The 12,523-nt window shown below is 33.3% G+C and overlaps 1 protein-coding gene across 1 annotated transcript in view; it reads right to left on the reverse strand.

The window, feature by feature from the left end:
* Positions 1-821: 821 nt before the first annotated feature.
* The window catches only part of KLHL1 (kelch like family member 1), a 182,629-nt gene continuing 170,927 nt past the window's right edge, over positions 822-12,523 (reverse strand). The window contains exons 9-11 of the mRNA XM_066545060.1: positions 7,279-7,491; positions 3,001-3,172; positions 822-2,003 (exon numbers count right to left, since the gene is read on the reverse strand). Coding sequence (XP_066401157.1) covers positions 1,944-2,003; positions 3,001-3,172; positions 7,279-7,491 — 445 coding nt within the window. The 3' untranslated portion in view covers positions 822-1,943. The remainder of the gene's footprint in view (positions 2,004-3,000; positions 3,173-7,278; positions 7,492-12,523) is intronic.

Raw genomic sequence — 12,523 nt, forward strand, 5'->3', positions numbered from 1 at the left:
ATGAAATCAAAAGAAAGTTCTGGGAATAGAATTAAAATTCAATTTCTAAGTTCTTTAGCTATCTCTGTAGGAGTTCTGAATGCCAATATCTATATTTAATTACATTTATAATTTTAAAATCTTCTTCATTTGGTCTCCAAAACTTGTGCTTATGTGAAGCAAAATCTTTAGAGAGGTAACATTTTTATTCAACAGCTTGTTGTACTTGGAGAAAAATTCATATGTTTGTCTGTGAAAGACTAATTGCAATTCAAAAGGCAACTGGCTATGGAAAATTAATGTTGAAGTGTTTTCAGCTGATTCTAAATTAGGACAGAGAAATATTTAAAATATTTAAATCCATATACTTAGGCTTCAGAATTGCAATTCAACTTACATCAGTAACAAAGACCTCCATGCATGCTGATGCAGTTAGAAGGTAAGACACACCTTCAAATCAAATGTCCCAAGATGGAAGTTCTATGTATTTTTTCATCTCAAATGATTGCAGAGGTTTCCCCTAAGAAAACTCATTTTAGTGCAACCGGAATTTCTTCTCAAAATTGCTAGTGACAGAGGATTGTGAAGTTTTGGCTTTTGGGCCATAAATTGTTTCCTATAGGATCAGCAAGGCTTTAGAGAAGTATATTTGGTGCCCTGTTCCCAGAAGCTGTGCATCCCTGAATAGCAGAATTTCATATTCCAGTAGTGCCCTTAGGTTCTAACTGATTCAGCTGAGCAGACAGAAAGCATCAGCACCAAATCTACTGCCAAATCAAAAGCTCAAGCTATCATTACTGGCAGAAGTTATCAACCCTAAAAGGAAGCACAGATGACACTAGTATATTTACCATATGAAATTTATTAGATCAAATGGTCTAATTTTCCTTATTCCACTTGCATTTATTCTGATTTCCTGACTTGCAGTTATACTCAGTCATAAGTGGAAAGTCATAAATTTGCAGCTCTAAGTAGGTAAAATTGTGTATGTACAAGCATCAGAAAGAAATAAAATGTAGGATTTTTCTCCCTCTTGAAATGTTACAAGAGTATTTATAGACTGTTCCTGTCATGGTTCATCCATTAACATGATGCAGCAAAAGAAGTGGATCAATTTTCCAGCTTGTCATGAGCCTCCAACATGCAGTAGATGCATTAAATGATGAGGTTAGAGCCCACATGCTTAAATTGAATATAAGATTAAGAAAGAATTAGGTAACTGTTTCTTTGACTCCCATATTTGCAACAAAGCCCCAGTGCAGCCACAGGACTGCTTTATATTACTTGATTAAACACACAGGCTTCCCCCTCAACAGACTCATTTATAAGATGCATTAACACAGGTGAGGAGGTACAACCTGAAGTTACAAAAAAAGTCTACTTTTAGTTTTGTGTTTCTTCCTGCTCTAGAGTCACAGCTCAGTCATTATGAATATCCAGACCATTTGACCTCTTCCTTTCAGTAAAGTCAAACTGCTCATTTAAATGAGAAGACCATAACCCATTTGAAGACAAGACTTAACAGCAAAAAATTATATTACTACCCACTTTTCTCTTTTAAAAAACACAGTTTAAAATTGATTAAATATACTTTCATGTTTCTGCAGTTCTCTTGCAGCCATGAAAACTGTTCTCATATTCCTTTCCACTCTTTTGTAGATTTTCCATGATTATCCAGTTCTCCAGGACACATTCATGAGAACGATACCTGAACTTGCTACTCTACATTCACATATTTACGCCTACGATACTCGGGGGCTTTTTCCTTGTTCACTGACTGTGAACGGTTTTATGATTTTATAGGGCATAAATACTTAATCTTTGTCATTTCCAAACTTCTTCAAGTTTGTGATCAACAGTGTATTCACTGTTTAGATCCTTGCTTTTGTGAAGTTATCATTCTTTTGTCTCATAGAAAAATAATCATTTCACAGTCAGTAAAATCCTAAGCAGTGCTGACAAAGTCACGGTTGTTTGATGACTACAACACAGGCACCAGCCCTTCCAATATTTAAGGAAGCCATCTGCAGAAGAACAGACACAAATTAACTGAATAGGAAAAAACCATGCAAAAGATTGCCAAAGAGGAACAAGCCATGCAAAGATTGTCAAAATTCTGAGTCAAAATTATTTTTAAATGGTCAAAACTAATGGGAGTATAAATTGCTAAAACTAAACAAAACCCACATTATGCTACTATTGTAATTTAAAATTGCTTACTCGCACCTGACATCTTTCATTTGAAAGATGTGAGAAGAGGAAGCAGGAATTAATTTGAGAGTTGTCATCAATTTTGTGAACCATTGATATGCAAGGGGGTTCTGTATTCTGTAGACTGTGGCTAATGCTTCCACTCTAGTCCTTGAGGCAAGGTGAAAGCTATGAATATACAGAAATGGTTCCAGTATTCCTAAACAGGTTCAAGTGTCCTTTAGAATATGTTTGGCACTTTTAAACAGTATTCAAGACAACACAAGGATTAAAACCTTTAGGGAACTGAATCTTGCTGAAACTATCACAGCAGAGTCAGCTTATATGTATATAACAACACACTGTAATTGGTGCAACTGTATAAATCACAACATTGTTTACATGTCTCCAAACTACCTGTCCAATCATATTTTTAATGGTTTTTAATGTGAACTGGTGGTTTTGCAAAAAGAAAATATTCCCAAATTAATTTCGTATCTCCTACAGAGCATCATAAAAATGCTCTTCCCAGTAATTCATAGTAGATTAAAAAATGTGGCCTTCTGTACTAACTTTAAAGCATTTGTGTCTACATTCAAGCTTGTCAACAGAAGTTCCCCCTTGCAATCATAAAAAGAAGTGGGCATTCTTGAGTATAATACATCTCACCTATTTCAAATGCTTATTTTAAGATAAGATCATGATTCCAAAGTATGAACCTTTCTGCACTAGGTTTAAAGAAAGCTTGGCTAATGGCTAATTCATACATATAAGACTGTATATGCATGTGTGTGTTCACATGTGTATATATAAAATCAACTTTATAATTACCTGTGTCCACTCATTAGTTTGAGGGTCATATGCTTCCATAGTGTTCAGGTATGACTGACCATCGTAGCCACCTACTGCATATAATTTGTCACCAAGGAGACAAACACCAACAGCATCTCGAGGCATACTCAGTGGAGCCACCATTGTCCATGTATCAGTTTTTGGGTCATACCTGAGCAAAGAAAAATGAAATTGGGTATGTGCAGAGAAGACAAGCATCAATTCATGTTGATTTTCATTTGAATATAGTTCTTTTTTTCCTGGGGGGAGGAAAAACCAAACCTTTAGTATCCTATCCAAAAGAATTCTTCCTCACATCAAAAAGAAAAGATACAGATTTATTGTGTTGCCAATTCAACCCTCTAGTTTCTGATTAGAAACTTTTGCTCAGAACCTTCTAGAATAAACTAAGGTATTTGTAGGATAGTGTGTCATAAAGAGATCTGATATATAAAGATATATGACCATAAAGATATGAGCAATATCTGAATGGATGGGTATAACATTTTATCTGTTATGTATACATTTAAAGTGGGGTATTTCCCATAGCACATCTAAAATATTAGAAATATTATTTCCAAAATTAAATTTACTATATTTCAATTTCTGAAATTATACTGTACAACAGTAAAAATCTCCCTATGTATTCTAATGCTTAACTGCATTACAGTTAGTGTCTCCTCCTAATATTTGCTCAAGTAGATTAAGTAATACTGTTTCTTAGACATAATCACAACAGAATTTTTAAAACTGAGGGTAAAAATCCTTTTGTATAATGATGGTAATTTAAAAATTAAATATTTAACCTAACTTTTCATTTAGATATTCATTAACACAGTAAAATTTCTGAAGTCATTCCATTGTAACTCTTTTGGGCATGCATAAATGAGAAATTATTATTATTAATTATCTTTTGATAGTTTTTTACCAAGGGTGTCTGGAGTATTAGGTTACAGATACCTCATTTTTAGATGTCAAATATTGATAAACAGAATAGTGCATGGCAGTATAACAAAATTAATTTCATCTGTCCTTAAGCAAGTTTACTATGTAATATAATCATGTGATCAGTGGAGAAAATAAGCAGTTTCAGTCTACAAATCCTCTAAAAAGTCTGACTTTATTAGTTTACTTAAATGTGTAAGTGTTTTAGTAAGTCATATTATCAATAAGCAGCTTGGAGGGATACTGTTTGAAGTCCTACATATTTGAACAATGAAATATATATATATATATATATATATATGTATATTAATACAATCACTGAAACAGCAATGCTAGTGTTTTGCTTGTAATAGCCTTTTGGTTCATAAATATAACTTTTTAATTGGATGATCCAAGAATTGTCTGTAACCTTATTCATATTGTTCTTGAGACGTAAATGCATTTTAAGAAAACAATCTACTTGTGTGCTAGCCACTAATTCTGGCATTTGGGAGACTTCTCAGAAAATAAAATCTCAAATATCTAGATATATGATAAATGTCTTTCCTAACTTTAGAGAAAAATATTGCAAAATATTGCTTGAATATGTGGAACTGACCATGTAACAAGCCAAAAAAAAATTAATAGATATTTTTTCATAGACTGTGTGAGTTTTTAAACAACAGCATCATATGCCTCTAGCTGAAACAGTTTCCAATCCAGTGAAATGCACCAGTGTTCATTGTATCTTCGCCTACCTAAAGGTAATAAATGTTTAATAGACTTCTCCATACACTCCTCTTAAATTACAAGGGCCAAGGTGAATAGGTTAAAGCAAAATTAAAGCTGGAAAACAATAAAACTGACATCATCATTTGACCTTTTCTTTTTCCTTTTTCTTCCCATAAACAGGTATGCAAGGCTAAAATGAATCCTCATAACTCAATTCTGTCAATGAAATAGAACTGCACAGGAACTTGCTGGTTTTGTAACTGCCAGGAAAATACCTGAGATTTCTTACATCCTTTTTGCTGCTAAAAAGCAACTGTATATGTCATCTTTATAATAACTAAGTATGCCCCAGGCTGAACAGGGTTATGATAAAAGCTCCTAAATGTGGAAAGAAATCAATTTTGAAATCAAGATGAGACAAGGGGGAAAAAAACTATAGGTCAAATGACTATGTTTTTAGCATCTGTCAAGTTTTGAGCAACATGTGAAAAAGAAAACCTGCTTTATAAAATCTGCCAAAATATCTTGCAAATTTTATAATTCTTATGAAGTAGTTGTTTTGCCTTTAAAAAGGAATAGAAGATTGCACTTTGCCAACTTGTGAAGATGAATGAAATGTAACCATTATTTCAGAATGCTTGAATCCAGATAAAATCCTTTAAAAATGCATCAACCTTAGAAGAAAGTAAACTGCAATACCCAACTACTATTGAGCAGTACTTAAGCAGTAGCATTAAGAAAACACGTATCTGCTGCCTCCACTATATTTGCACAATCTCAAAAATAAATTTTAAAATATTATGTTTGGTTTGACAGTCTTCCCGGAACAAATTGGGACTGGAATAAAGCACATCCTATCAGTCTGCATCAGAATGACAAAATGACTGAAGCAGACTCATTCCTGAAGAAGAAGAGAGTTAAAAAGCAGGCCATCAATATTTACAGAAATAAAAACTTTCAGAGAGATATAAAATTACTCAGATAATAGATCTCCTCATCACTTACTATTCTTTGTTTTCCTAAGATATAGAGGAGCTTTTATTTTTTGGAAGTGATGCCTTATTTTGGAATAAAAAACCAGACACACTAAATAACATTCCAGCCATCTTATAAACTAACTAATCACTGCAAGGGCGTGAGAGTGTTTTTTAACATTTCAGTGGAGTCCACCATTTAACTCACATCCACTCGATGTAAGTTTATAATCTTACAGGTTTTTGTTTGTTAGTCTCAACTTTTAGACTCAAAGCTAACTCTTGATGAACTACGTCATCCACTCTTTTTGCTACCAGTGGAAAAAATATCTAGATGAGGGATACTATATATTGTCACTCTAACACTAGTACCTAAAACAGCATAAGGATAGGTTTAGCTGATCTTTGCAGTCTCTCTTGAGAAAGGCAAATGCGATGGAGTATGGTTTGTCACCAACACCAGAAGGGTTTTCTTCTCAGAGAATGAAAAATGAAATAAAAGCTCCCTTCTGAGTACCAATAAGCAGAAGCAGTTGAAAATATATCATTAAGTCTGCCACTAGTAGACTTAATATAAATTTATTTAATTGAAAATTCTTGGTATTGCTCCTTAAAAATAGAGGTCCACAAGCATAGTTCCTGTAAGTGCAGGCATCATGGGATTTCCCTGATTAACAGTCCCTCTGTTGCAGATGAGAAGAAGGTGGCAATGATGTTTGCTTACATATAGTAGACATGGCAATGAGTCTAAGATTGAGCATGATCATATGGATAACATAAGGAGTTTTCACTCATAATTTTTCACTTAAATATTGAATACCAAGCTGGATTTAGCAAAAGAAATAACTGACATTTAATCAAGCCCTTCTGAAAAGAAATAACGAGGTAAATCTTTCCCAGCTTATATCTTAAGATAAACCAATTACTCAAACACACCTACTTTAACTTTTGCAATCTGTGCATGTTTGAAGTGAATATTTTCCTTATTCTATTTTATAGCATTCAGAAACAGGAAAAAAATCAAACATTCATTAAAAATTTGAAGAATACCTTTAAACTGAATGCTTTAATGACTTCATCTGGGCTGTACTGCTCTACTAGATATACTTGGATTTGTAGAAAATCTACTTGCAAAATTCAAGGTACTGTAAGTGTATCAGACTTACATCACCACATTAGAAAGTGGCAATTTTGATAAAGGAAGGAATCCATTGTTATGTGAATATGCTTCACTTAAATATTTCTTTATTTCTTTTTTGCTTAGCTATGTTTTTGGAGTTAGAAAATATTCTAAATATAATTCAATTTTGTGTTATAAAATTATTTCAAGGAAAAAATTTTATCTCTACAATTTTTAGTTTGTGACACTTCAATGCATAATATAGTGTCCTAAAATTACTTAAAAGGGATGTGAAAAGATTGGATTTTTGTGTTTGTGGTAATATATAATAGTACTGTAAATAAAAAGAGATTACAATAAGATTCAACGAGATTGTCTTTCACATACCTTTATAGAATTTTTCAAGTAAGAACTAACTAGACATTTCTAGGGTTAAGAACATCTTTTTAAACTTGCCATAACTAAGCTAAGAAAATAATGCTACCAGATATTATTTTGTATTTAAAAAATGCATGTATAATTTGATACCTTTCCACATAGTCCAGCAGTCGAGAACAGTGATTAGAAGCAGGAGCATCATGACCTCCAACTGCATAAAGAAAGCCATCACAGGTAGCCACTCCTACACCTCCTCTTCTCTTACACATAGGAGCACACATATTCCATTTATTCGTGTGAGGATCATAATATTCCATTGAACTCAAACATGAACTTCCATCCCGACCTCCAACCGAATATAACCTAAGAAAGTCAATGCAAATAAAAATGTTGACAAAACAAGAGCTCAGAATTGCAGCAAAAATAAAAACAATGAGTAATTGTTTTTTTATCTGACATCAGAAAATAGAAAAAAAGAAAATACATAATATTTGAAACCATGTGAATCTCATATAGGGAAAAAAAACCCATAGATGTTTTCAATATTATTACCAAACTCATGTGCTATTTAGTATTTTGTCCAGCTGAAGAGGAAGGAAGATATTTCTTTCTGCTAATGAATATTTTCATTCTTTCTTTACTGCATATTCAGTGAAGAGCACCACAAATGACATGCAGATTTGTCTCTATAGGTTTAAAAATCATGTAAGCAGGGGCACTGGCATTGCACCACTGTCAAACCGTGACACCGCCTAAGCTCACCATCTATGAGATGAAAGTGGAAGTGCAAACTTATATATGTTAATCCAGACAAGGAAGAAATATGCAGCCCATTTATTATCATTTCTCTGTGTTTTTGCTGTGCATCAAAGTATTAAGAAGCACAAAAAATATAGAAAACAAGATCTGATATTAAACAAATTCCACATAAAGATCTATCAATGGGAACACATTTTCAGCATGAGTTTTACACTTGGAATATAGTAGAGATCAAGTATGAAATGTGTTGCAGATAGGACTATCACATTATGCTTTAAACATGGATTTAAAAAAATTACTACCTCAGTTTCAAGGCTCTTGCTTACGCTGAGGAAAATTCTTACCCACACTAACAGCAACATGTCTGCTTTTCAAGACAATTATAACCCCCAACAACAGTGCCTTGTTTTTCTTCATCAGAATGTTTTATGAGGGTAGAGTTATGTTGGAAAGTCATGAACAACTTCTGAAGAGTATTTTAAACTTGAAATTATAAAAAAATGTGGTTTAACAAAAATGATGTTGTGTTGGTAAGCATCTGCAGGCATGAAACTTGTTTCGTTCTACTGTTTCTAATGGGTCCCAGTAGGAAATAGTTCTGATTGTTCTTTCCCCCTAATACCATGTTATATTCATTCCACATGAACCTTTTTGCAGTCTGTTGACTTTTATATAGTGCCTGGAGATTAACTAATAGAAACACAGGCTATTTTAAAGTCCAACCACTAAGCAATTTTGGATGTGAAAGCTGTCTCTGTAAAGCAATTACTCATTTGGAAGCTTTTACTGTCCTAAGCACTCCATGAATTCAGAGCCATTTAAATGTGCATTTACCATTACATTTCATTGGTAAGGATGCTGATGAATAAGGAAGTGCTGTACAACCACTAAATATGTCACTGAAGCCTGAGAACATTTTGGTAGTGCCTGACAGACATACCTGTGCTCTGACTAAAGCACCCAGGAGAATCCATACTCCTCTGTAAGAGATACTAAAGCAAATATACTTTTTTTTTCTTTGGATACAGACCCAACATATTTAACTTTATTTATGATTATCAGATATCTACAGATGAAATCAATATTAAAGCATCTGATTCTGTTAAACTGTGGATGTCTACAGTGCCCAACTTGCTGTTACACTCAGAGTAGTCATCTGAGCCTAAAGAACAGCACGAAAAATATTTAAACATGTGGCCAAAAACATTTACATTAATATAAATGTAAATATAAACATTTACATATAGGTGTCTGCAAGGATCTTATCTTTATTTTCAAGATGTGACTTGGTTCAGCTACCCATAGACAGTGATAAGACATTTTTTGTGACATTTAAGTTATGTTGACATTCCGTCCAGGCTGAGAGATATGGAAAACAGTACAGTACAAAACCCAGCAGAAAAAAACATGACTGCTGGCACTTTGAAGCCAGTAGACAACTACATGTCAGTAAGTGAATTGATCCCCAAAAATATAAACCATGATTAAGATTTCTGAGATTGTCAAATGTATTTCCAAGCAGATATTTGGACAGGTAAACACTGAACACCATTTTAAGAATGCAAAGAACCGACACTTCTGCAGACTTGAGTGCGAATAATCTTGTGTACCCCTAGTCAAAATCCCCACCAATTTGATATTTCTTCTGGCATGAAAAGTTCTTATTTATTCGATCATCTTTCAACTGAAATAAATCAATAAGCTGATATTTGCACACTGAAAGTAAAATATACTCTCTCATTCTTCTATTCCAATTAAGACAGCTAATAAAATATAGCTGAAGGCATTCTTGAGTTGCTGGTAAAAAGACAGCAAATGCTGTTCATAAGAAACTGATAAAAGTGATTGGGACCACCTCATCTGTCGCTAAAATGCTCTCAGCTATTCAGAAAGAAATTCATTTTCAAAATCATATCTTGGAATTAACATTTTAGAGTTTGATTATGTGTCTATTTTTTTTGTCTAAGGAATCATTAATCTATTTTTTTTTAATTTCACAAGGATAAAATAAAAATAGTTCAGACAAGAAAAGGTTGGAAATGAAGTAATTGTTTAAAGCTCTGGTTGTGGCTGAGCTTGAACAATTCAGTCAGCTTCCAGTCAGCTTCCAGCCTTCAGTCAAATTTCCAAATCTGTGTTCACAAAGGAACAGCTCTGCAACAAGCACTGAATATTCAGGATACTGAATCAGGAATCTGAAACTTTTGAAATACTTACAATTAAAGCTATTTAGTAGTCTTGCTTCCCTTTTAGAACTTAGGGTGTTATTTTATTAGATGACTTTAAGTTAAACAATTTTTTTCAGCTTTGTCCAGCTTGTCAAAAATTTGTAACACAATGTCTATAGGGAAAAATATCATGTATTTCTCTGAATTAGCTGAATTACTCTTCATGGTATATCCTATCAAAACTAGAATCATTATAAAAATAATAATCATATATCCCTCCTTAGAGAGCAAGACCAGCAAGGAAAAGAAAGCATCCAGTACTGATCATTTTTATCTCCACAGTGAAAGTTCTGCCTGTGGAGATATTATAGATTTCTATTCCTAAATAGTCTACATTTCAGCTGATTCAGACACTGTGCATAGATATGAAATTAGGCCAAGCTCAGCCTCTTCTGTCTTTTCAGGGTTTTGTGACTTCTTTTACTAAGATGGAGAGAGATTCCTGAACATTTGTATATCTATAACTATATGTATAATTGGCTAGAAAAATGTAGTAGAGGTTTCGAAGTAGGAAACATTAGGAGAAATCACAACCAGCTGGATTAAAAGCATTTATCTCAGTTCTGTCACTACAAACCTTTGATAACTACTCAGAAAAGACAGTTTTAAATTCAGTTTGACAGGCCAACCTCAAAAGACCAGACTGCCTTTAATGTGAGGTGGGTATGGCTTGTGAAACCATTTGAATCATGCCCTTTCTGCATTTCTTAATGAGGTTTTCCCTTTCAAAATTCTTTCACTATGAATATCAAAAACCTTATCCATTCTTCTTCTTAGGCCCTTTTGTACTCTTTTCTGGCCTTTCACTGTGTCTGAAAGAGCAGCAGAGAATTATTCCGGCACAAAAGAGATCTGCTTGGTAGGACTGAGGGTCACTAATAATTTTCATCGGTGCTGGACTACTGTATTGCTGATTCAGTCCATACCTGCCCTAGGAATCAGACTATAGAGAGAGATATTTATCCATTTTGCCTTGATTAAGCCAATGTAATTCACTGGCAGAAATTGAAAATACAATAATTTTGTGAATGGAAAGCATTAATGAAGTCTTATTTCTGTGTGTAAATTTGGAAGGTTATTTCATGCATTTGTAATGCAGTAGGGAAGTAAATTAAAAGTAGAATTTGACCCCCCAAAAATGGAAAAATATATAGTCACAGAGTAAGTTCCTGGAATTGAACTCCTACTTATTCTAATAAGTAGTAACTACTAATAAGTTAGATGGGGGCCCTGAGAACTTGATTTAAGGGCTGGTGTTTCTGCCCATGAAAGGGGATTTGGAACTTGATGATCTTTGAGGTCCCTTCCAACCCAAGGCCTTCTATGATTCTGTGACATAAAGTATTGAGAGAAAAACACCCTTTGCATGGATAATGTTGTTATGAAAAAGTTTGACTTCCTACACTGGAAATTTTAGTTTCCTAACAGAAAGAACTTATTTCAAGCAATTTTAACTATAATCAGAATTATATGGGCTACATTCTTTATACAAGACCATTGAGTCAATGCAGATTGCACCAGTTAAAAAACATTCTTGACTTTATCAGGCTATAAAGTAGGTACAGCAAAATAGTCTTTGTAAATTAATCATTTACTATAGCATGTGCATGAGGACCTTTATTTACTCTATTATTAAGACACACAGAGAACCTGTCATTAAATAAGAATTTTTAGTGAATCCATTGAATTACTTTGTTCTAGACTGAGATAATGTTTATGATACTAATTTTCCTTGTGAATTTAATAATTTTAGACCATAGAGTTGTTCCATTTTTTTTGTCTCAGTATACATTTATTTGATGATTTTGACTAAAATATTTTAAAATATCTACACTTTTTTGTCGTTTCCATAGTTGAGGAAGAATAATTTCAATATGTGTCTCATTTTTCCTATAGTGGGATACAGAATGAAAAAAAAGAGTTTGATTTAAACCAGAAGTTAACAAACACCATATTTATAAAACAGCAGCAGCATAAAAACTGTCATAAAAGAACATTAAATAACTTCTCAGGATTCAAATTAAGTTATAAAACTATTTATAGGTGAAAGTACATTTAGTGTAAAACATAGTAAGAACAGAGACAAAATTTTCAACCAAAAAGATTCTAAGACTGGTAACTGGTGAGCTAGTCTTTGAAGTATGTTTGTTATTCTTCCCACTGCAAAAGAGTTTCACAAAGTTCATTAATATTAGCTAATAATTTCCTAAGGCAAATTTGAGATACTGTCTGGTTAGGTAGATGATGTAGATGAAAGCAGACGTGACAGCATGAATTTTTTTGACAATAAAAAGCACTGCTGTAATTTAGCAGCATGCAAAATATCTGCATCACCCTTAATATACTGATTTGCTTGTAGTCAGTGACAATATTGTGGGCAGAAAGCATGCAGTTTAAAACATTTTCTT

This window comes from Molothrus aeneus, chromosome 2 (assembly GCF_037042795.1).
Source record: "Molothrus aeneus isolate 106 chromosome 2, BPBGC_Maene_1.0, whole genome shotgun sequence".
In the NCBI taxonomy this organism is placed as follows: domain Eukaryota; kingdom Metazoa; phylum Chordata; class Aves; order Passeriformes; family Icteridae; genus Molothrus; species Molothrus aeneus.